At 31.1% G+C, this 25,629-nt stretch overlaps 1 protein-coding gene across 1 annotated transcript; it reads left to right on the top strand.

Moving 5' to 3' along the window:
* Positions 1 to 1,649: 1,649 nt before the first annotated feature.
* LOC130900480 (protein obstructor-E-like) lies at positions 1,650 to 20,918 on the top strand. The gene is made up of 5 exons (XM_057811121.1): positions 1,650 to 1,834; positions 11,250 to 11,450; positions 17,979 to 18,098; positions 20,307 to 20,601; positions 20,750 to 20,918. The coding sequence occupies exons 1-5, from the start codon at positions 1,801 to 1,803 to the stop codon at positions 20,832 to 20,834; spliced, it is 735 nt and encodes a 244-aa protein (XP_057667104.1). The 5' UTR covers positions 1,650 to 1,800; the 3' UTR covers positions 20,835 to 20,918.
* The last annotated feature ends 4,711 nt before the right edge of the window (positions 20,919 to 25,629 follow it).

The raw sequence follows: 25,629 nt of genomic DNA, 5'->3' as shown, positions 1-25,629 counted from the left end.
AATACGATTTCTAATGTAATCTGCCAATTTCGATTGCAACTAAGGCGAGTACACTTTCTTGTAACTGGTGACCGGAATAATTATAAGCCGTGGGCGAATAATGAACAATTTTGATATTAATCCAACAATGCTATTCGACTCATCTTACAATTTGTTATATAATATGGTAATGGCTGCCTACACTTATAGGTGCCGGTAAAAGGTTAAGTCGTTCTAGAAAGATCACACTGATTATCTAATATTGGAAAATATTCAGGCAGAACACCGAATTGGTCACGCTTCACGATGCAAGTGCATACCAGGGTACCACCAAATATAGTTCTTGTGGTGGAGACAACTTTTAGTATGTGTAAAACAAAAGGGATAGAAATGTTCTGTCACTCGACAACAATGTGACTGATTGAAATTTGAAATTAAAATCCAGATGTTTTCATATACACTGCGATCTGAAAAGTCCCAAAACATTGTTAAATACTATTATTTGGTATGACTTTAGGGAGAATAGTTTCGCATTCAAAGTTGATCGAATTGTTTCATTCTTTTTTCATTGTTTTTCATTCTCATTAAGTTACACTGTTATATCAGGAACGGTGTGAGAGCTTTTTCGGTGGATTAACTCTATAGTAACAGAAAATATTATTTTTGCAGACACTGATAATACCACACCAATCTTGACAAAATATATTCTAAATAAAAAGAAGGCAAAAGATCGTGTTTAACATTTCTCTACTCTTGTTTTCCATATTAGGCTTCATGAATTGATTTTCTAAAAAATTTTTCAATTATAAGAGATTTATTTTTTATGCGATTTGCTATTTGAAAACTTAACTGTAACGTTGGTATATTTAAAAATTTAATTCCAAATATAAGAATAAATAATTTAATATAGAAACGTTCTTGTAGCTTTGTTAGAAAATAGTAAAAGTTGGTAATTTATTGAGAATATGAAGATTGAGAAATTATTGCTACGACGTTAATATAAAAACCAATTTATGGAAACATATATAATGTTGACCGTTAGAAGCAGTTCTAGTGAATGTCAATCTTTTATTTGAATATTTATGTGCAATTAATTTTGAAATGTCAAGATTAAAGTTAACAATTGTTTTGTAAATAAATTGAAATAATACACTGGTCTAGGACGCGTTTTCTGATACTAGTTTAGAAATTGGCGTGAAAATAAAACATTTTCGGTATTTTTTCACTTTTTCAGAAGGTTGTAAGATTAGACAAGCTTGAAAAGATTATTTTTTTTATTATAAGAGTTGACGATATATCAAAATAACCACATAGTGGAACGGAACCTATTCCTATTTTTGTTTAACTTTATTCTCAAATATCCAGTAAAGTAATTTGAACTTAATTCATCAAACTCATCTCAAGACATTTTAGTAATCCATTTGAATATAATTGTTAGATTCTACAAGTGAAAATATCTGTTGATATCTCTTTTTTTATGACATTATAAAATATATTTATTATAAATAAATGTATAAATAGAGATAATCTTAAAACATTTTTAATGCATTTCTTGACAAACATTAATTTATATTCGATTTAATCGTTAATTGGCTATTTTTATAAATCATAAGAATCACTTATCAACTTAACCTTGTAAAAAAAGGTGTAACACTCTCAGCACGTATGGGGTAAAAGCAAGATGTAAAATTCAAGTGGATAGATACCTACTTTCTTTAATCGTTGGTGTTTTAGTTGGTAGTGGTGTATTGGTAGGAAATTCCGATCCAGTCTAACTTAAGAAGGTTCATAATAAACTTAAGCATAGTGATAATATAGAACATGATTAAATACATATTTGTTTTGTTATTTATTGGTGAGTGAGTTTTTTAATAACTATATATGTATGGTGATTTAAAATAACAGTAATGGTATGGTAGGATAAAATTTTAGTATTTTTTTTTAATAAAATAAATGCATGAATTTGCATAAAAATTTCTTAATACGTGTTTGTACTGAATGGGTAATGAAGGAACGATCTCAATAATTAGTTTTACGTATATCATTATAAAGGGTGCTATATAAAAGGCTAAATTTTCACTTTTTAAGAACAATTAGTTTCATAGAGAATATTCATAAATAACCAATACTGTTTTATAGCACATGATCAATTCATTTGAACAATCATCACACAATTATGAAGCAGTCCTGCCTGTATTGAACTTGAGATAACCGACTCCAGTGTTGCCTGTGATTGAACCTCCAGTCTACTTAGTTGCAGTACTCAGGTGCCCAATCTGAGGTGTTTGTCTCACCTATGATAATTTTGGATTATCTGCAGTCATATGACTGGATACAAAACTCTTTATTTTTTCCTCTTCCCGCAGTTTAAAGTTTTGATTAATTTACAAGTAAAGGATTCCCATAGCATGTTCTGTTACTGTCAGCATTTAAGTGGGTAGAAGTTTGGCCAGATAATCGATAGCTCCCGAGTCATCTAGGTCCAGAGATCCACAGCAGCTCTGCCGTTCCTTCGCTAGCTGTGATGTATTTAATGCATAGTTCTTTTGAGAGTGGACCTGGAACTCGAGTAAATCACATTCCGAAAGCAATTCTACGAAAGACTTGTATATTTATTGTATATTTCCTAGTCCCAAAATTAGTTGAAAATAAATTCTTGGGTACCTTTTACATTCACAATGTTCTCCCATGATGCTTTCATGATTCTTGTCTCCTTTTTTTTCCTTTTAATATGCTTTTGTTTTGATTTTTCGGATAGTCTCAAGATTTACTTTTCTCCATCTGGTTTTTTGAGTAACATAATGGGTGTTCTAATAATTTTCTTTTCACTATTGTCTATAGGGACTCTATTATCTGTTATCTTATCATTTAGGATAGTAAGACTTTGTTGGATTTTCTGAAGAGAACAAATCGCAATGAAGCAAACAGAACACAAGCCACATCACCAAATAAAAATGGTCTTATCGTACTAGAGGACATTTACCTCTAAAAATGTTACTATCGAAATAACGTACATAATAAATACAGCTGCCACAATTTTAAGAAGACGTTGGTTTTGGTTAATTTTTTCAAAAGTACCTTAAGCAGTTTTACCAAAAATAAAAACCTTAGCCACAAAAATTTTGACAAAAGGGTCTTAAGCCCCATGAATTTACCTTTCACTGTTTAGGTAAATATGGACAGGCTTCCTCTCTAGTATCACTGAAAAGGTAATTTTTATCCTTAAAAGATTCATTTGAATCGAAATTCGACGGTGAAATAGTTGTTTCTCATTCAAAATCAAAATCAAAATATCTTTACGTTGAGCACAAATTGCACTGGAATACAAAGATACAATTATGTGTCTTGTGACTCTACATAATACAACATTTTGAAAATATTCATCGTGGAGAAAAAAGATACATATTCCTTATTGCTTCGAGCCATTCAATTGTATACTTATTTAGTGTAAAAGTCAGATGCAAACGCTTTTCCTTTTCCTTTTAAAAACGTTTTTTGTTTCAATTTTGATATTCGCGGTCCAATATATCTTGTATAGCTGCCTTTCTTTGCTTCATTCTTCAATCAATATACTGGTGAACCTCTCGAAGTATTTATATTTTCCATCACTTTTCAAAGCATTAATATTCAATTATGTGTCTGATGTCTCTGACAGGTATTCATTATCATGATATATATGATATATATATATATATATATATATATATATATATATATATATATATATATATATATATATATATATATATATATATCAGCGGAATAAATCGACTGTGGAAATAATATAAATAATGATAAAAAAATAAAAAAGTGCCGAAATCAAGTTATTTATTCACTTGAGTATACAAGTTTGCCTGCTTGAATAACAATCAGAACGTGTTTCCAGATGCGATGGACTAATATTAAACTTGAAATGAATATTTAAAACTTGTTTGTAATTCACTGGAAATAGGAACAAAATAAAAATGTGAAAAATCACAAGATAAACTATTGAGACATCTCGATGTAGAAAAAAATATATCTAAAGTTTTCGACATATTGCTGTTTATTTAGTGTATATTATAATGGCATTATCATATTTTTACTAAGTTAATTGAAAAAACTTCAATATTTTATATCTTATTTAAGAATATTGTATACAAAGTGAGCATCTAGAATAATTATTGAAGTCAGCTGTGAATCTCTAAATAATCTTATATCCTCGAAACCTACATGTTTTCTATCAACTAGCAATAAATATATGTTTTATAAGACTTTTATTCTCGAAATTACGCCATGACATAAACTGTTATATTTTCAACAGTAAAAATATACAAGTTTTCAAAATTAATAAAAACAAATACGGTACATTGAAAAATATTTTTTCTACGACCGTGCGTTTTAACCCACTTTCCCGCACGCATTTTAGTTTTGAAAGTGTCACTTTCCCGCACTAGTGCGGGAAAGTAAAATGATGCACATTTTGACCATATTAGATAGTTTTTCACTTTTGAGATTATAACTATTGTTACTACAGGTAAATAAATATTTACGAAATAGTCTATCAAACAAAATTTAAACCTTTTCTAGCTTTTTGTAGCATTTTTAATTTTTTGAAAATATAAAATAATACAGATATTTTTTATATAACCATGTAATTGTTACTAAAACGTCAAAGTTGTTCAAAACGTCTTGGAAGTGACCGAATAAGTGCAATCTTCTTCTAAATTAAACCACATTAAACCGAATCCGATACAATAATATTAATTCATCATCAACCGAGGAAGAACTTCCCGAAGCCATTTTGAAGGTTGCAAATGAAACTAATTCCGAGCTGTTACCTGCCAACTGACTTAAAACCGTTGCCGTCACCGTCATCGTCATCTTTATGCGACCTGCAACCGATGCCATCCATCCTCATCCTCTACTAGTCTACAGAATGCAACAAATTGTGTTTTCAATATTAATATTTATAATAATTAGTAGTTTTTAGTTACAGTTTTTTATATTGTTATGTTTGTTGGATTAAAATAATTTTTGAAAAATGGATTGGTATACTTTTTTGTATATACGGTCGTAGAAAAAATAATATTCCTAACACATGCGTAAAGTGTCTTTCCCGCACTTGACCGCTTGCCCGAACTACGCTCCGCGTCGTTCGGGACAACTGCAGTCGCGTGCGGGAAAGTATCACTTTCCGCACTTGTTAGGAAAATAACTATACTTATCGAACTATTCGTCTAAAAAAGAATAATTGAACACGTAATTAATATTTTTGAATAATATGAATATTTTATATCAGAGTAAAATATAAATGTGGAAAATTAAAATAAAATTTTCTATTTTCACTAGTATGTCTTTAACTTGCCAAATTGAAACAAACAATGACTAAGTAGTTTGAAACCGTTCCGGCTTGTCAGTCTGAAGACTCATTAACATTTTTTAACTTTGAAGACTATTAACAAGTAGTATGAGTCATTTCAAATTAAATAAAGAACGAGAGATCAAGATAAAGAGCTGTTCCGAAAGAAGCCTTTTAGAAATATTTCCAGTCGAGGATGCAACGTTGGTATAAGTGCATCACTAGTCAAGGGCGTTAATTTGGAGGAGATTAATTGAAATTTAATGGTGTCTTTTCAACATTCTGAAAATAGTTAAGAAATGATTTATTTCAGCTTTTATTTTTCTTCAAGTCATTGGTAAATTTGAATTTCGTGACATTGATATAAACAAGATACCATTTCAAAGAATGGACTTGAAACAGCTACTCCAAATCCTACTAACCTTCAGATCATCTTATTATTCATTTTGATTTACCATGTAAACATACAAACAAAGAGATCTTTGACACTTCCTCACATTTACAGTGTCTGTGGCAAAACATAAATACTTTCTATTTCACATGAAAAAAGCCATATATTTGTTCGATTTCATATTGTTGTTATAAAAATATGTATTATTTGCCTGTTAAAAATTAATTTTCAAAGCATTTGAAACAAATTTCATCCACATTTGTTATTTATAAATAGGTTTATTAACTCTATATAAAAATTCATCGAAAATTCTTTTCAAACATTTTCTATAAAATCGAATGGTATTCACTCGGTAATTTTTTCTATTTTTTTTGTTAGAAAAATTTACACATACAAAAATTGTATTTTTAAGGACATATTATATCCCAATTTATAATATGTATTGAGTATTTTTTTGATGAGGTCAGATTATTGAGGAGATCTGTACGTACCCAAAAAGTTTTCAGTAACTTTGACACACGTCATCCAAGGTTCTCTTCCTTTTTCAGTTATGGTAGTAATGAATGCGGGATCTTCAATTAATTTTTTAACGTCGGGTCCAACAAATACACCTTCCTATAGTTTAGAAGGAAATTTTTGTTTGATAAATTTGTAACCAGTTCTATCTTTGTCCATGTCTTTTACAAAATGTCTGATTAGCCCTAATTTGATGTGCAAAAGTGGTAATATTATCTTATCGGGGTTAGCTAAAGTTTCATTTTTCATATTTTTTACCCAGGAACGTAAATAGTTAATTACCGTAAGCTAAAGGTGTGATGAAAATTTATTTCATTTATACTTGGCTTTGGCTCTGACCTATGTTCATAACCCTTGCAAATGATAAATTATCTGCAAAATCGGAATTCTCGGAGAATTCTATTATTGATGTTATGAACACAAAAATAATAAGATCTGTCAAGCAAAGTAATCTCTGAATGTTAACTCCTACAAGAAGGGTATGCAAGAAGATAGTTTTCTGGTCGTATATGATTGCTGCCCAGTTTATGACGCCATTGAAGTAAGGATGTGTTACAAATGTTGTAGTTTTGTGCATATCGCTAAAAACTGCAATAAACCGCTAAAATATCCCATATACGCTGTTAATCACGAAATTAGTGACCGTATGTATCAGAATCAACTTCGTGAACATCAAATACGAATCATGTAGTGTGGGATTCACATGCCCATGTTTCATAGATAAACTCGAAAAATTTAAATCTGATGTGTTTAGCATCAAATAGTAATTACAACTGGAGTTGAATGGTCGTGTAGACTTTAGCGGTGGTTCTACTTATAACCGGACATAACTATTCAGCTTTCCACCTAAAAAAAACTGTACCTTTGATTTAATCGCTATTGCTGAAACATGGTTGAATCCCTCCGTCCTTGAATCTGAACACAACACAACAGTGCCAACTCTTTCGACTTCTCGGATATACTGAATATACTGTTTACACCTCCATTACACCAACACTAACAATTATACTGTCTGACACGCGTTTCGATAATCAAGTTATCGTTTTCAGAGACTGAAGACAGTATCAGACAGTATAATTGTTAGTGTTAGTGTAGTGGTGGTGTTATCGCCATTAACGGTTCCAGAAATTCCAGCTTAGTTCTCGGTTATAACTAACGTATTCTATAATACTCTCACAAACTCTCACTTGTTGAATGATGATGGTCTTGTAATTATTGGCGATTTTAATATTCCCCAATACTATAGTATGCATGCTGACTCAACTAATGTTAATAGTTTTGTGACTTCCTTAAATAACTTCACCAAATCTCTTAATGTTACACAATTAAACAAAGTTATTAACTGTCACAATCGTACTTTTGATTTAGTTTTTGGTCGGAATCAACTTTCAGTTAGTAGATGCGTTGATTATTCGTTAACTTATGAGTATGGATTCCACCTCTCGCTTGGAATCTTTATCATGCTAAAAAATGGAAATGAGTCATTTTCATCACCAGTTAATCCGAGGTACACCTTTAGAAGTGCTAATTTCTTTCAATTCTACATACATTTGCTCAATATCAACTAGAATCAATTATTGGTTGAAAGTAATGTTGACAGAGCTTGTGAATATTGTTATTGTCAAATTCAAGATGCAGTCTCTGCTAGCATTTCCAAAACAATTAACAGATCTTCCAAAAAATACCCTATATGGTTTAACAACAACATTATTCATACCTCAAGATAAAACATCGTTTGTTACAAAAATTTAAGTGTACCAACAACAATGTGGACTACGTTGAATTTAATAATCTGCGAGTCAAAATTAAGAGAGATATACATTATAACTACATCAGAAATGTAGAGCAACAGCTAACAAATGATCCTAAGAAGTTTTGGTCCTATTTGAACTCCAATAGGAAAACTACTGCTCTATAAAAACGAACCTCTTAACCAACCTGATGACATTGTAAATGATTTTGCAGTCAGGATATATTATCTCATCTACACTCTAGTTTCAACTAACCTCAAAAAATGAAAATCAAACTTTTTATTTGGTCCTTGTGGGTTACCAGCCATTCTATTACCATTATGTTACCTCTTTAATATCTCGTTAAAATGTCGTAAATTTCCATTGATATGGAAAACTGGACGAATTTGTCCTATTTTTAAGAAAGATAATAAGGTTGTTATTGAGAAATATCGATGCTTCACAATTGTTTCCAATTGTTCTAAGGTATTTGAAACTCTTTGAAACGAAGTTCTTTTCCACCACGTGAAACTATCCATATGTAATGAACAACATGGTTTTTATCTCGGTAGATCTATGGTCACGAATTTAATGTGCTTAACGCAATATACGACAACACTTGTATTGCGGTGGACAGGTTGATGTCTTCTATACAGATTTTTTGAAAGCTTTTGACCTCTTGGATCTTCTCTCTTCTGACTAAGCGATCCAACATTGGTTTAACTGATTCATTCACCAACTTTTTTATGTCATACTTCACAGATAGAAAACTCACAATTACTTCCCATGGTTTCAACTCCATAGAAATTAAAGTATCTTCTGGAAAGCCCCAGGGCTCAGTACTTGGGCCACTGATATTTTTAATATTTATAAATGACATTGTCTCAGGATTAAATTCTCCTTCATGCAGATGATCTAAAGCTGTATCATTGTATATCGGACACTGATGACTGCCACTTACTTCAATCTGATATAGATAAAGTTTGTGATTGGTGCGATAAAAACGCACTTCCTCTCAACGTTTCAAAGCGTAATACCTAATATTTCACTGAGCCCTCTTCATTTCAATTATGGTATTTCTAATAATGTGCTTAAAATGTGCAGCCTTCAAAGAACTTGGTGTTACATTTGATAGTGAATCAAAATTTGTGAGCATATTAATATTATTCTTAGTGGAGCTTTTGGGAACCTCGATTTCGTATTGAAAAACTTTAGGCAGTTTACCGAATTGAAACCGTATCTTTACTTTTTAATGCATTCGTTCCTCCAAAACAAGATTATGCTTCTATTATATTGGACCAAGCTACCAAACTCATATCAGACAATATTTATCCACCAAAAGGAATACCTCAAAACACACTGTTAGAATGCTTTAACTTAAACGATCTAGCGACTAGACGTATGTGTTTTCCTTGATATTCCTTTGCAAAATTGTGACCAATAAAATTGTCTCTCCAAAATTGATAGGTCTTTTAAGAATACATACTCCTCGAGTTGCCACCCGGTCCCACTTTTTATTCTATATTCCAGTTCCTAGAACTAATGTTTTCAAATTTTCTCATTTATATGGAATAAGTCAATATCATGGTTAAACGCATAACTCTCTGGATATTTTCTGCGGCCCTATTTCTAACATAAAAAAGAAAATTTTTTCCGTTCTATAATTTTCTCATTATTCGTGTGTGGCAGAGTTATCATGGAATACTAGAACTGTTATACGAGTACTTTTTTCGTATTTTTTGTGTATATTATTTACACTTCATCCAAATGTACCATTGCTTACTTGTACTTTACAACTTCAATTGTTTAATTGTTAACTTTTATGTATGTTAACACCTTTTAATTGGCACGAGGACTGCAGGGTGGTGTAAATAAGTGAAATAAAATAACCAATAATAAATAAAAACCTATTTTAATGTCAAGCTCCAGCACTAAGTCGTTCCTATAGGAAAAACAACTTATGCACTGTGACGTTTACAGTACACGGTAACTTAAACTTCCCTGCATTGCTGAATAATGTCCATTAAAAAAATCGGTCATATTTTTGTGACATGATATACATTAAATGTGTGGTACCCAATATTTATTCTGATTGCGAATATCCAGGTTGAAATATGCACTGTAGCACCACGTAATTGAAGGTGGCCTTTTTTGATTTAGGTGTTTATTCACCGCAAATATAACAAACTAAATCGACAGAATTAACACATTTGAGTGACATTTTACACGATTTAGCTGTCAACTAACTTCAAAAGGTGACGATTTGGTAAAAAAAATATTGAAACGATTTTAGACGTGAATGATAAAAACTGATATTTTTCTTTTAGCTTTTGAGGCGCTTCTTATAAAATGCATAATAGATTTAGTACGTGTAACTTTGAGTGTTGCCTGGTGTGAATATTCCACTTCTTTCATTACAACCATTACAAAATAGAAAATGTGCATGTATAATTATAAATTGGAATGTGGGTACGGAGTAAGCAAATTAATTTACCGATTTAAAACTACCTAACTGTTTTAGAAATATATATAATATCGGTTTCCAATGTTTATTCTGTTTACTAAATAGTCATATAGAAAGACAGTCTTAATAATCGAAGTACAACCCATCGTATTTTAGAGGTTGAACTAAACGTTCAGCAATCTCTCTGAGACCTTTCAATAACACCAAATTGTTCGATCTTATTCCTCTTAATTTTCCCAATATGTGGTTTAGCATTGTTTTATTGTGATAGGGCTTTCAAAGGGTCAAATTTGGTCTATTAAAATAATTAAACCAAGGCTGTGTCGTTCTCTCATTAAGTGAGTCTTTCCTTTCGAATACACATATTTTCCTTTCAGTCAAGGCTGCTTCAAACTTTTTGGTTTCCAATAAAGTCTTAACAATATAAGAATTTCATATTTATTACACTCTATATTATTTATTATAAAAACTTACTGCGTTGGTAATGAACAGAATGTAATATAATTGTACTCTTCTTAGAAATATAGACTAGTTACATGTTTGAAATGAGGCAATGAATTTTCAAATATGTTAAATATGACACACCCTTTGTATTGATACTACAAGAAAAATGTTAAAATTAGTTTATAGAGTGTAGAGAAATTGATAAGTGAAATAGTTTGATATATTGAATTACTACAATGTTAATATGAATTATTCCAGCTTAACGGCAATACCAATTAATAAATATGATAATATTATTTTTTCTATATGATATAATATAGATATATCTTAATGATATATTCAAGGGTGTTTTGTTTTAGGTTTTAACATTCTTCCATTTTTCAGGGGTTAAAGCACAATTTCAGTGTCCACAGGGAACGGGTTTTTTTCCCGATCCCGAAGAATGTGATGTTTACTATAAATGCTCAAGAGGAATTTACGAACAGAAACTTTGTCCTGATGGACTTGTTTTTGACGACAAGGATCCAAATTTTGAAAGATGTGAAGTACCAGCTAATGTGAATTGCGACGATAGACCAATTTTACGTAAGTCTAAACCAAAAGACTGCACACTAAGGAAAATCATTGAATTTGTATTTTTAGCATATGTTTTTCAATATTTTAATGTAACAAATTATTCTCAATAATTCTATCAATTTCGGAATATTCTAAATTCATTTTGTTCTCCCGATGACCAATTTTTAGTCAAATTTAAAAATTTGTTAATAATATTTTATGTCGAAAACAAAAAGATATATTTAACATTATCGGCAAATTTCGCAGATAATGTCAGTGTACTGGGGATTTCAGAATTGGGAACTAGGTACATTAACTTTTTTTTCGCGTTAGTAGAGAGCTTAAGCTGCTAATAAACATTTTTCCGATTATGGTCCAAAGTAGACTCACCAAATTTTTAATAGTCTATAATTTAACTAACTTTGGCACTCGAATCTTTTTTCACGCAAACAATCAACATTCATTGATCAATTTTTGTGATCTCCAAGTACACAAGAACATATCTAGTTTAACAATATAAAATAGCTGATAACGTTGAGGACGTTGTACTGTTGTAGGTACGTAATTGCACAGAATTAAGACACACCTCAAACAAAGTGAGAATATTTTTAATCTATAATATAAAAATGAATCGCAAAATGTGTTGGTAAGCGCATAACTCAACAACGCCTGGATCAATTTGGCCAAATCTTTTTTTAAAATGTTCGTTGAAGTTCAAGGATGGTTTTTACGGCGAGAAAAATTAGAATTATTGCTGGAAAATTCCTAAAAATAGCTCTTTTCTTTTTCCCATACAAATGATTTGTAACTAAAACGTAGTCAATTTGAGCACTCACTGTTGTCTAAGCAATGTAGGTGTGTTCCTAACGTCAAAGATCATATCTATCAAAACAATGTGTGTGTGTGCGTTGGAGCACAGAATACATAGTTGGAGGAGTTTAATGTCGCGTTCCGAAACTCGCGTTTCTTTTGTAAGGTGTGTTCCTAACGTCAAAGATCATATCTATCAAAACAATGTGTGTGTGTGCGTTGGAGCACAGAATACATAGTTGGAGGAGTTTAATGTCGCGTTCCGAAACTCGCGTTTCTTTTGTATTAGTTTCGGCACGCGAGATAAAATGCAGCAGTTTCCACGTCATTACATCAGTCAAACAAAAATCGCGTTAGCAACAGTGTTTTATTATTTTTAATATCCAAACAAAAACAATTCGTACGGCTTAAAAGAATTTGCTTCAAGTCATATCAAATTAAAAAAAAAAAAGTTGTCTGTTACCTAATCTACTGAGTTTGCTTTTGTCAACTGATACACGAAACAAATTCGTATATCGTGTTTTTTGCAGAGTGTTTAGTTAGTTAGTGTTTGATTAGTTCGTGATTAGTGAAAAAATAATGTATATTTGATATGCCTCCTATAAGACGAAACAATTTAGGTAGAAGAACCAGAAATGCTACAAACCAAGCTAATTACCGATCTAATCGTACTGCACAAGAACGTGACGACGGAAATGAACGTGAAAGAATTCGGATATCACAAACGCGTGAAGCGCGAGCGCGACATTCAACTAATAATCGCGCAAGTTTGAATCGAGCTGCTTTCAGTTACGATGTATCAATTGACTACAGTAACTACCAATGTGTTGTTATTGGTTCTATGAACTCGGTTTGCTCACACTGTAAGGCATTAAAATACAAAAACGAAGCCAATGGATTGTGTTGCGCAAATGGTAAAGTGAAATTGATACCATTGGATCCACCACCAGAACCATTGTACTCATTGGTTTCAGGAATAGGAACAGATTCTATACACTTTTTGACACATATCCAACAATATAACAATTGCTTTCAAATGAGGGCAACAAATGTAGTTCGGGAAAATTTTATGCCAACTTTCAAGGTATGTATTATAGCAGTTACTCATAATTATTTTCTTAATCATTACGAAATATATCACTTAGTCATCATATTATATGGTGATTCAGTTTCAGTGACACTTTTATTATATTTTATATATTTGATAGATATTAGTTAAAACTAAATATATACTTTTTAAGATCAAATATTATTTAAGTTTGGTCACTGACAATCCATTAATTTATACCACACCATAATATTTTTCTTATTTACAGATACAAGGGCAAATATATCACAGAGCAGGTTCACTGTTACCAGTGTCAGATAGCGACAACAAATTCCTGCAAATTTATTTTATGAGCAATTCACCACAAGAAATTGATCTGCGTTGTGCACATAACAATTTAGTAAAGAGGTCTATTATAGAACAATTACAAACTTTATTTCATCAACACAATCAATTGATTATATTGTTTAAAACTGCCCTGGATCTGATGCCATCCGATAATCACAAAATTGTAATCAGAGCTGATAAAACACCTGCAGGTCAACATACAAGACGTTTTAATGCACCAACTATTGATGAAGTTGCTATCGTTGTAGTTGGAGAAAACTTGGAATCCCGTGATATTGTTTTACATCGTCGGAATGATCAATTACAACGTATAAAGGAAACACACCGCTCATATGATGCACTGCAATATCCCATTATATTTTGGCAAGGTGAAGATGGCTACGATTTCTCAACAAAAATGATAAATCCCATTACAGGTAACTAAAATATTAGTTTAGCTATGGCGATAATATTTCAGTCATTATATTATGTATTTTAATTTTATATTTGAATGTTATTAAAACAAAATCTATTTACAGGTTCTGAAACCAACAAAAAAGTCAGTTCAATGAACTATTATTCATACCGCCTAATGATTCGGGAAAATGAAGATAATCACATATTGAAATGTCGGCGATTATATCACAAATATGTTGTTGACATGTATGTTAAAATTGAAACGGAGAGATTAACATTCATCAGGTTGAATCAAACCAAACTCCGATCTGAAGAGTATTTTCACCTTCGAGATACGATTAATACTGATGGAAATGCACAGAATGTCGGTCGGATGACTATTCTTCCAGCAACATACATCGGAAGCCCTCGGCATATGCACGAATATGCTCAAGATGCCATGTCGTATGTTCGTCATTATGGTACAGCAGATTTGTTCATCACATTTACATGCAATCCGCAATGGATAGAAATCAAGCAGGAGTTATTCTCTGGGCAATCACCCATTGATCGTCATGATATTACAGCCAGAGTCTTTAGACAAAAGTTGAAATCATTAATGGATTTCATCGTAAAACATAATGTGTTTGGTGAGACACGCTGCTGGATGTATTCTGTGGAGTGGCAGAAACGAGGATTGCCACATGCACACATTTTGATTTGGTTGGTTGAAAAGATAAGGCCAAATGAAGTTGATGCAGTGATATCAGCTGAAATCAAACACATGATACATGGTCCCTGTGGAACTCTTAATCAAAATTCACCGTGTATGATGGATGGTAAATGTTCAAAACGATATCCACGGACATTAATATCGGAAACAATTACTGGTAATGACGGTTATCCATTGTATCGTCGCAGGTCGACAGCAGACAATGGAAAATCAACAATTGTCAAATTAAATCAACAAGATATTGAAATAGATAATCGTTGGATTGTTCCATATTCACCCATTTTATCAAAGACATTCAAAGCACACATCAACGTTGAATCTTGCCATTCAGTGAAATCAATTAAATACATTTGCAAATATGTAACCAAAGGGAGTGATATGGCTGTGATTGGAATTGGTGCAGAGAATTCCAATGATGAAGTTACCCAATACCAAATGGGCCGCTATGTCAGTAGTAATGAAGCAGTTTGGCGAATATTTTCTTTTCCTATTCATGAGAGACACCCTTCTGTTGTTCACTTAGCTGTGCATTTAGAAAATGGACAAAGATTGTATTTTCAAACACAGAACGCAGTACAAAGAGCTGCTCAGCCACCATCTACTACATTAACCAGTTTTTTTGAGACATGCCAAAACGATGATTTCGCACAAACATTGCTATATTCTGAAATGCCAAAATATTATACCTGGAATCAATCCTCAAGGAGATTTATACGACGGAAACAAGGAAAACCAGTTCCAGGATATACAGATGTATATTCCACCGATGCGATTGGCCGGATTTATTCAGTACATCCAAGCAATGATGAATGTTTTTATTTACGACTGCTATTAGTCAATGTACGTGGCGCAACATCATTCCAACAGTTACGAACTGTTGATGGTGAATTGTGTGGATCCTACAGAGAAGCCTGTCAACGTTTGCAATTACTTGAAAATGACGCTCATTGGGATCAAACTCTCAATGATGCTGTAATATCATCACACGCTCATCAAATACGAACATTGTTTTCTATAATCATATCTACATGCTTCCCATCAAACCCAATTGATTTGTGGATCAAGTACAAAGATTATATGTGTGATGATATTTTGTATCAAATACGGAATAGAATGGGAAATCCAAATATACAAATCAGTGAAGAAATTTACAATGAAGCATTGATTTCAATTGAGGACATGTGCTTGATAATGTCAAACAAACTATTAATTCAATTAGGCCTGACGGCGCCCAATCGTCCAATGCATGACGCTTTTAACCAAGAGTTGCATCGAGAAAGACTGTATGATCTCAACGCTTTGAAAGAATTAATTCAAACAAATCTTCCACTGTTAAATGAACAACAGAAGTATGTATTTGAAACTCTTATGAAAGTAACAAATGATGAAACTGGAGGAATTTACTTCTTAGATGCACCTGGTGGTACAGGAAAAACTTTTTTGATTTCATTAATATTAGCAACAATTCGCTCACAAAATAAAATTGCACTTGCACTCGCTTCGTCGGGAATCGCAGCAACTTTGCTTGAAGGTGGTCGAACAGCCCATTCAGCACTAAAATTGCCATTAAATATGCAAAGCAATAAAACTCCAACCTGTAACGTTTCGAAGAACTCTGCAATGGCAAAGGTTTTGCAGCAATGTAAATTGATTGTTTGGGATGAATGCACGATGGCACATAAAAAATCTTTGGAGGCTTTAGACAGAACCTTAAAAGATCTACGGAGCAATAATAACCGATTTGGTGGTGCAATGATTTTATTAGCAGGAGATTTTCGTCAAACATTGCCAGTGATTCCACGATCAACGCCAGCTGATGAACTCAATGCATGTCTAAAGTCCTCCAATTTGTGGAAACATGTCAAAGTACTTCATTTAAGCAAGAATATGCGTGTCGAGTTGCAAAATGACCAATCTGGAAACATATTCTCTAAACAACTCATTGACATTGGTAATGGCAAATTACCTATAGACATGTTGACTGGCTGCATTAACTTTCCTCAAAGTTTTTGTCAGTTAACTCAATCAAAAGATGAACTTATTCAGAAGGTGTTTCCAGATGTTTCTCAAAATTACAGAAACCATGATTGGTTGAGCGAACGAGCTATACTGGCTGCAAAAAACATAGATGTAAATGAATTAAATTTCAAAATTCAAGAACAAATTACAGGCGAATTGAGGATATATAAATCAGTTGATTCGGCTACTAATCAAGATGATGTAGTCAACTATCCACCGGAATTTTTAAACTCGCTGGATTTGCCAGGATTGCCACCTCACAATCTTCAATTAAAGGTCGGATCGGTGGTTATAATGTTGCGAAATATCAACCAACCGCGTCTTTGCAACGGTACACGGTTAGCGATAAAAAAATTACTAAACAATGTGATAGAAGCAACTATACTCAAAGGAAAGTATAAAGGAGAAGATGTTCTCATACCGCGCATCCCAATGATTCCGACTGATGTGCCATTTGAGTTTAAACGACTACAGTTTCCAGTGCGGCTTGCTTTTGCTATGACTATAAACAAGTCCCAGGGGCAATCATTAAGTGTTTGTGGTATTAATCTAGAAAACCCATGTTTCTCACATGGTCAATTGTATGTTGCCTGTTCCCGTGTTGGAAAACCATCAGATTTGTTTATCTATGCGCCAGGTAATCAAACAAAAAACATCGTATACCACAAAGCACTACAATGCTATTATTTATGATTCACATGATTAACAATAAAGCGATTACTTACTTTTAAATCCTTATATATGTTTTATTTAATTATTTTTTATTCACAACGCCCTATCACCAGGGTGACGGTTCTGTTCAGGAGAATTTTTTAAAATACGTAGGCACAAAAACTGCCACATTACAAATCTTTTTGACAGGACGAAGTCTGTCGGGTCAGCTAGTTATAATAATAAAATTATTCTTTAACATTTTTTGTTATGTTATGTGTTTAAGTAAAAAGTAACCATTTTCACGTGGAAATTAGGAACAAGAAATACAATCATTTTGAGTAAGTTTTTTTACGTTTGATAAGGATTTAAGGTGTACCTTAAAATTCAAATCGCCAGATTGTAGATTCACTAACAAACAACGAAAAGAAAAGAATTTAATTACTTTCAATGGAAATGTTTACGTAAACAAGTTTCTTATAAAATATCTATCTATCGATATTTAATGAGCTGAAGAGCATAATTCACAAATTTTATTGTTGATGTGTGAGCCTCAATTTAAAGATTTTTTTAGAACAAGCAAAACCGAGTCCTGGATGTCCACGGCAAAATGGATTTTACCGTCACCCAACGGACTGTACAAAATTTTATAATTGTGTTGAAGGGAAACCAAAAGAATTGAATTGTCCAGCAGGTAAGAAAAAAATTAAATAAATAGTCAAGTTTATTAACAATCTGTTACAATATTTAATATAACAGTTCTTAAATCGTGCTTTCCTCAGATAAGACTTGTAAAGATTAGTTCATCAACTGATTCCGATATTCATATATTAACACGCTTGCTACTAAGAGCAACTGGCTTATTTAATAAAGAATTCGATAATTCGATTCGTGTATCAATTAAAAAAAAAGTGGAGTGTAAATACAGTCAAACGGATCATAGAAAACTATGCTTATGACGTAGCAGCGGCGAGATATGGAAAAAGAAGCAGCTACTGGAGATTTTTCAAAGAAATGACAAACTCTTGTTTGTCGTCATTCGCTCCGCTCCGGTCGTAATGTTTGATTAAAAAAATTGTTGAACGTCTTTCATTACGCACGCCACGCCTCGCCCCAACGGTCATGTTTTGTTGTCTATTTAATATATTGAATTTATAATTATTATAATAGGTATATTATTATTTTTATCAATTTATTGGTTTGGATGTTATCATGGGAAAATTAAATCATCCTTTTACTTCTTAATCAGAATTTGTTCCGTTTGTTTTGTTTGTATCTTTTTATAAGGAAATTTATAATTAGTATATAGGAAACCATCCTTCCTATAATAAAATATGAAACTAAAAGCCAAAAATAAATATAGTTTAAAAAAAACATAAAAACTTGCTTTTAAAGTACCTCAATCTAAGAAATTAATAATTTTTAAAATAAGCTTAAAACAATAATGAATGAAAAATACTAGTATTATTGTGAAAAAAGTCGGGGGCGCTTTGCTCCGTAGTTTTCGTACATGGAGCGCCCAACGATTTTTCACAATAATAGTATTTTCCATTCATAATGTTTTAAGATTATTTTATAAAATATTTCTAGCTTTTTCGCTTCAATTGCGTGATTTTTAGTTTTTAAACTATATTTATTTTATATATAACCAGAGTGAACGTGTAGAAATCTGCAAAAATTCGCAATAAAATTTTTATGAAGTCATCTTAGTAGTGAACTTTTATACATCTATTATGTATTAAATATATTGGGTTCTTACCGATAAAGTTTCGATGAGCTTCTGGCCTCATGGATTATTTCACGTACTCTTATAATTTCTTGTTTTACACTGTTAATACTCCCAGGTATCATGCAAGTACAAGCGATAATTGCGAGATAATCCTGATCAGCTTAGTCTGTTTAGAATTTCCAAGTTTGAGTTAAAACCTGAATCCCAGAGTCTTAATCCATATGTCCAGATGAATTTGAAAATATTTTTTTTAGTTAGAAGTTCATTTTTTAGGGATAGCTGCGATTTTGGACCGATTAGCCCATAGTGTTAAGGCAACATTAAATCGTCAAAAGTGATTTCTACATTTCAGTTTATGATCCAAATGGATGACATTCACGTAAAATCATAAATACTAATTTACTTCCTCAGTGGAATCGAAGCGAAGGCATATTTTAATCACCATGTGAAATTAAGGTGGCTATGTCATCAGTGACAGTTTTAAAGAGAGAAAGATTAAAATTTTTTCTGATATTTCACCGAGAAGTGGCGACTTTGGTGGAAAGTTTTTGGGATGCAAACACAATGGAGTAATTCCTCAGTTTATACCTTAAGTCGGATACTAGATTCCCTCGTTTAATATCGATGAATATAAAAGAACAATTTGATATGAAGTACTTCAAAAATTAGATCTCGATTCTCTCTTTATATTTTGAACAATAGAGATACAAGTTTTATGAGCCAAATTTCTTCAAGGAGTTTCTAGATCAATCTTATTTCCGCAGTTTTCCACTGAATTGGAAATTGTCCAGTTCTAATATGAAGTTAAAAATGTGAATCAAAAGTCCTTTAATGGGTAGTCCAATTCAGATGTTTTCTGTTATTAAGTCATAACCGTGTGACTTTTCGGTGTGTCGTAAATTAGTTCGTTCGGGTAAAGTAAATTCAATAAAAATGCTCTTTCCAGGTGGATTCAAATAATATGATACTTTATTTTCATTTTATGTACAATTTTATGAATGAGGTCGTTTTATTTCCTCAATAGCCTTCCAAAGTGAAAAGTCATAATTTTAGAATGCAGTTTTTTGTTGCTATTGTTTTAGTTAGAAAGTGGAAAAATTGTTGATATATTCCAAATTGTTTAAGTCATATCTTTCATATCTAAACTATCTTTTTCTATTAAATTGATTTTAGGTCTTGTATTTGACGAAGTTAAGAGTATCTGTATTTGGGCTGTGAATAGTAAACGCGACGAATGCATTAATCCGAAAAAAGACGCTTTAGATGACGGTTTCGAATGTCCAGATGCTCAAAATAATGGTATTGATGGCAAAAAAATACCGCATCCTACATATGCTCACCCAACGGATTGCCAAAAGTTTTATATCTGCAGAAACGGAGTGGATCCCCAGAGAGGATCTTGTTCACCAGGCACTGTTTATAATGAAGAGATTGCTAGATGTGATAGTCCTGAAAATGTTCCCGGGTGGTAAGATAAATTAAATTACTTGATTTTTTAAAAAGAAATTTTGATAAAAAATTAATAAAATTGGATCTGGATGTACGTATTGTTTTGAAAGTTTAACCCATCTTTTGATTTGTGACGCTTTATTTTACAAATCCATATTTTGTTTTAGTGAAAATTATTATTCACAGTCGAAAGCGTATCCTAAACCTTCAGTGCCAGCAATTTCGGCGGTTCCAGCAGGAAGAAAGAACTGATTTAAGTTAATAAGCGTTCCTAATTAAGTTGATATGTGAGATGATTCAATTTTTTTTCTTAATAAAACAATTTTCACCATTATAGTTTTCTGTTTTCTTAATACTGTTAAAGGTGACTTTAATGATCTATTGTATGTATCTTATGTTGCTTTCAAATTAATTAATTTATATGTTATTTCTTCGTCCAAAAACTGTTTCTACATAAATGCTCAACATAGTTTGATTGATTGTTTACTGAAAATCAAAAAATTATTAAAAGGGTCTGAGCAATTTATGAAGTGATTTTCCCACTGATTTTGAAGATACAGCTTTCCATATTCAAGAAAATTTTGATATACAGTAAACGCATAAAGTATGAAACAAAACTATCATGTAGAAAATGGAAGAATAATTACAAAATAACGTAATAGATACACTTTTGCTTTAAAAAATCCAGTAATGTATTCGTAGATTTTTTTAATAGAAATGGATGTCATGTGATGCCTATTATTGAAGAGTTTTCAATTCATTATTTAGTAATAACTTCCAAATAAACTATCTCATACAGGCTGGGAAAATAATTTACTTTACTTAAATTCCACAAATGATATTTTAATTGATAATGTGTTTTAAAGTATTCATTTTTAATAACTTATGGAGCAATTAGACAATATCTTTCCAATGAAGTGCTACGTGGCATTCATTTCTATTTTCAAAATTAACCACTACTTCTCCACATTAACACTGGTGATCTAATCATTACCAATTGTAAATTAGAACAAGGGTGTTTCAAAATCATTGACCTGTTCGTATTTTCACTAAAAATCTTTTCGTTCCGCAAATATTTATGTTATTCCATAATTTTACCGTTCACTATATTAAAATCTGATTATAGTACTATATTGTTATCCTAATGTAAAAAGTATGCAATGTCATGTAAATTAATCAAACGATCAAAAAATTTTATTAAGATGTATTCAAAAAGTATAGTAACCACTTAACAATCATGGTAACGAACTATTCAAATAATTAAAGTGTCCAGGCATTACACATAAAATCCATAATCTATGGTGCATAGTAATAACTCGTTTTATTACCATGACACTGACCTAACCTAACAACTGTTTCTCCATAGTTCGATACTAGTTGCGTTCGGTAATGTTGTTCGCGGAACAAAACGAGCAGAGATCGATTTGTATCAAGTGATTATAAGTTGTACAGATTCATCGTGGTAATTACCGAACAGTAAAGGAATAACGAATTAATCTAAAATAATTGAAGACAGCTGGTCAGAGCCGTAACTAGAAAAAGACTAGCAGCTAGAAGTTTGGAGAAGATACTATAAATGTAGCTAAAACTCTGAAATTATGGCATTTATGTATAGAGAATATCACCAACTTGATATCTACTTTTGCTGGCAAATCCATCTAGGGATCAGAACTTCAATTAAAAAATTATTCAACCTTCGGTCATCTGTGTAAAACGCCTAGAAAATAGGTGGTTTCTGACATAATATAGTTATAGATTAATACACTGAGCATGAAAAAAATTGTCTACACGATCGATACTATAGATGCATACAAACAAACTCATAAAAACAGTTGTGGTCAGCTTTTAATATAATTCATACAAGACAAAGAAAACTTCATTGCAAGATGCAATTTTCAGCAGCGAAGGTATTATGGGATACTTAAATAGTCATTTTAGTGAATTACCTGTAAAATTAAACTACTATTACGACGATAACATAAAACAGACACTGGTCTGTAATTGCAACAGCTGCAGATAACCTGAAAGCAGACAGATAGGTCTGTCAATACAACAGCCGGAATACCTTAGGCAGCCTTTAAATTAGCTAAGTATCCGTAATAATTTTCATATTTGGCTCCCAGTTATCCAAACTGGAAAGAACGCATTTTAAACGATTTTCTTCGGTTATTTAAGTCATATGTATTTTAAAAATGCTAGAAGAATGTGTTAAATTTAATGGAGAATATATTGAAATATAAAAATGATATATTTGCCAATTTTTCTTTACAATCCAAAAAAACTAGTGTTAGTTATAATTAGTATATCCACTAGTCTTTTAGTATTTACCAAATAATAGAATGAAATGAATATAGGAAAGATATTCAATAATGGTGAAAAGAGACTACGGCAGTAAAATGAAGAAGAAAAACTTCAGAAAATTATAAGCAATTTTGAGATTTAACTTTTATCAACATTATACATAGAGACATCATCAATTAGGCAATCTATATCAAATATTATTGAGAGATTTGTATTTTATAACTATATATATTTTATCTAATATACAGCTCTGCTTTTACAAAAACTTAATAAAACTGTTTCTGTGCCAAAATGCTATAGGTATGTACATATATTATAGAAAATTAAATGTATCATCAATGAAATTTGAATTAATTCGCGAACCATACATAATTTGGTTATTGCTGACTAGAGGTTAAGAGTCACTGGTGTAATGTGCTTCGAAAACAAGACGAATACTCACGTAAAATGAGGTCTAAACGTTCCTTTGAAATATTCAGAGACTCAGTTATCTCATACCAATTCACTGTACAATTTAAATGTTTTCTGACATAAGATCTAATCAATATCCATAGATTTTATTGGTTTACATTTAGGGTTGCCACCCGTACTTTATAATAAAGTATTTTACGCTTTTCCAATTTGCAGAACTATCATCTGCATAAAAATGGGAGCAAGTATTTAATAAGAGTGATGATAAGTTTTTAAACTTATATGAAGCGATTTCACTCCTACTTTCGATTCTCGCTATGTCAGTACATATTCACAAAGAGTGTTTACTATTAGTCTGGTCGAGAAAAAATAAACCTGCCGAAATTAGTTCTCCGTCTCGGAAAAATATGGTTGCGGGCTTAATCGATCCGGAATGGCATCCCGAAAAAGACGTCTTTCGTCTTTTTTCCGGGAGAAAAAAATTACAATTGTTATTAACAAAAAACTGGATGAAAAAAAGAGGGGTCCAGTTTTTTGAAAATTTCTCAAAAAGTATAAGTCGTAGGTCAAATATTCAAAAAGATTCTGAAAGAGCAGGAAATTTCAGCTAGGAAGTCTCCGACTCCCGAAATCGTACGACCAATATTTATAATTTTTATTTAACATTGAAAATAGGCTCCCGCGCGGCAGTTTTGGCATGCGCGCGACGCTGCCATTTCGGAGTCTCGCTTTTAAATAATTTTTTTATGCAACTAAATGTTTATAAAAAAATTTCAAAAAATTCAGGTATTATCTAGAGACTTCAAAGATTATGACCCCGTGTTTTAGAAAGTTTAATAACCATTTTTCAAAAAGTTAGGCTATTGTTAATTAACAGTTATTTTGCTGATTTTCGCTGTTATAAAAGGCGGTGTAAAAGTTTAAATAATTATCCTGAATTTTTTTCCTCTCGTAGATTCCTTTTTATTAATATGCTGAACAAGATGGCATAAAAAAAAATTAAAAAATTTTTTTATTTCATTAATTATTAATTTTTAATCAAGTTAAAAAAAGAAAAATTGATATAATATTATTTAAACTATTTTTTTTCAATAACTTTAAGCCAGGTATGATTTTATATTCATCCTTGGCACCATATTGGAATTTTAAAAATTTGTTTATGCCATTTGTTTATAAAAAATTTTTAAACAAATGGACTAATTGAATATTTTTCAAAAATTTTTTTTACCACATTATTAGCCTGAGAAAATAATGATTTTTTAAAAAAAAATTTTTTCTTAATAACAATATCTTATTGTGTATAATCGTTTTTTTAATATAACTATTATTTAAATAAATATTTAAGAAATTTTTTTTTCTTAAAAATCATTATTTGCATTTCTCTACATAATTGCAAAAAAAAAATTTTTTTACTCGTAATTTATTCATTTGTTTATTAAACAAATTGTTATAAACAATTTTTTTTTCTTGTTTTATTTTTTTTTTCGGTAGATGAAAAAATTAGAAAAACAACGATCTGCAACAATAGGGTAAAAAAAATAGTCATACAGTAAAATTATAAAATTCAATAAAAAATAGTAGAAAATTTTTTTTACCCTATTGTTGCAGATCGTTGTTTTTCTAATTTTTTCATCTACCGAAAAAAAAATAAAACAAGAAAAAAAAATTGTTTATAACAATTTGTTTAATAAACAAATGAATAAATTACGAGTAAAAAATTTTTTTTTGCAATTATGTAGAGAAATGCAAATAATGATTTTTAAGAAAAAAAAATTTCTTAAATATTTATTTAAATAATAGTTATATTAAAAAAACGATTATAAACAATAAGATATTGTTATTAAGAAAAAATTTTTTTTAAAAAATCATTATTTTCTCAGGCTAATAATGTGGTAAAAAAAATTTTTGAAAAATATTCAATTAGTCCATTTGTTTAAAAATTTTTTATAAACAAATGGCATAAACAAATTTTTAAAATTCCAATATGGTGCCAAGGATGAATATAAAATCATACCTGGCTTAAAGTTATTGAAAAAAAATAGTTTAAATAATATTATATCAATTTTTCTTTTTTTAACTTGATTAAAAATTAATAATTAATGAAATAAAAAAATTTTTTAATTTTTTTTTATGCCATCTTGTTCAGCATATTAATAAAAAGGAATCTACGAGAGGAAAAAAATTCAGGATAATTATTTAAACTTTTACACCGCCTTTTATAACAGCGAAAATCAGCAAAATAACTGTTAATTAACAATAGCCTAACTTTTTGAAAAATGGTTATTAAACTTTCTAAAACACGGGGTCATAATCTTTGAAGTCTCTAGATAATACC

Source organism: Diorhabda carinulata, chromosome X (assembly GCF_026250575.1).
Source record: "Diorhabda carinulata isolate Delta chromosome X, icDioCari1.1, whole genome shotgun sequence".
In the NCBI taxonomy this organism is placed as follows: Eukaryota; Metazoa; Arthropoda; class Insecta; order Coleoptera; family Chrysomelidae; genus Diorhabda; species Diorhabda carinulata.
This window is presented reverse-complemented; position numbering and strand designations above follow the sequence as displayed.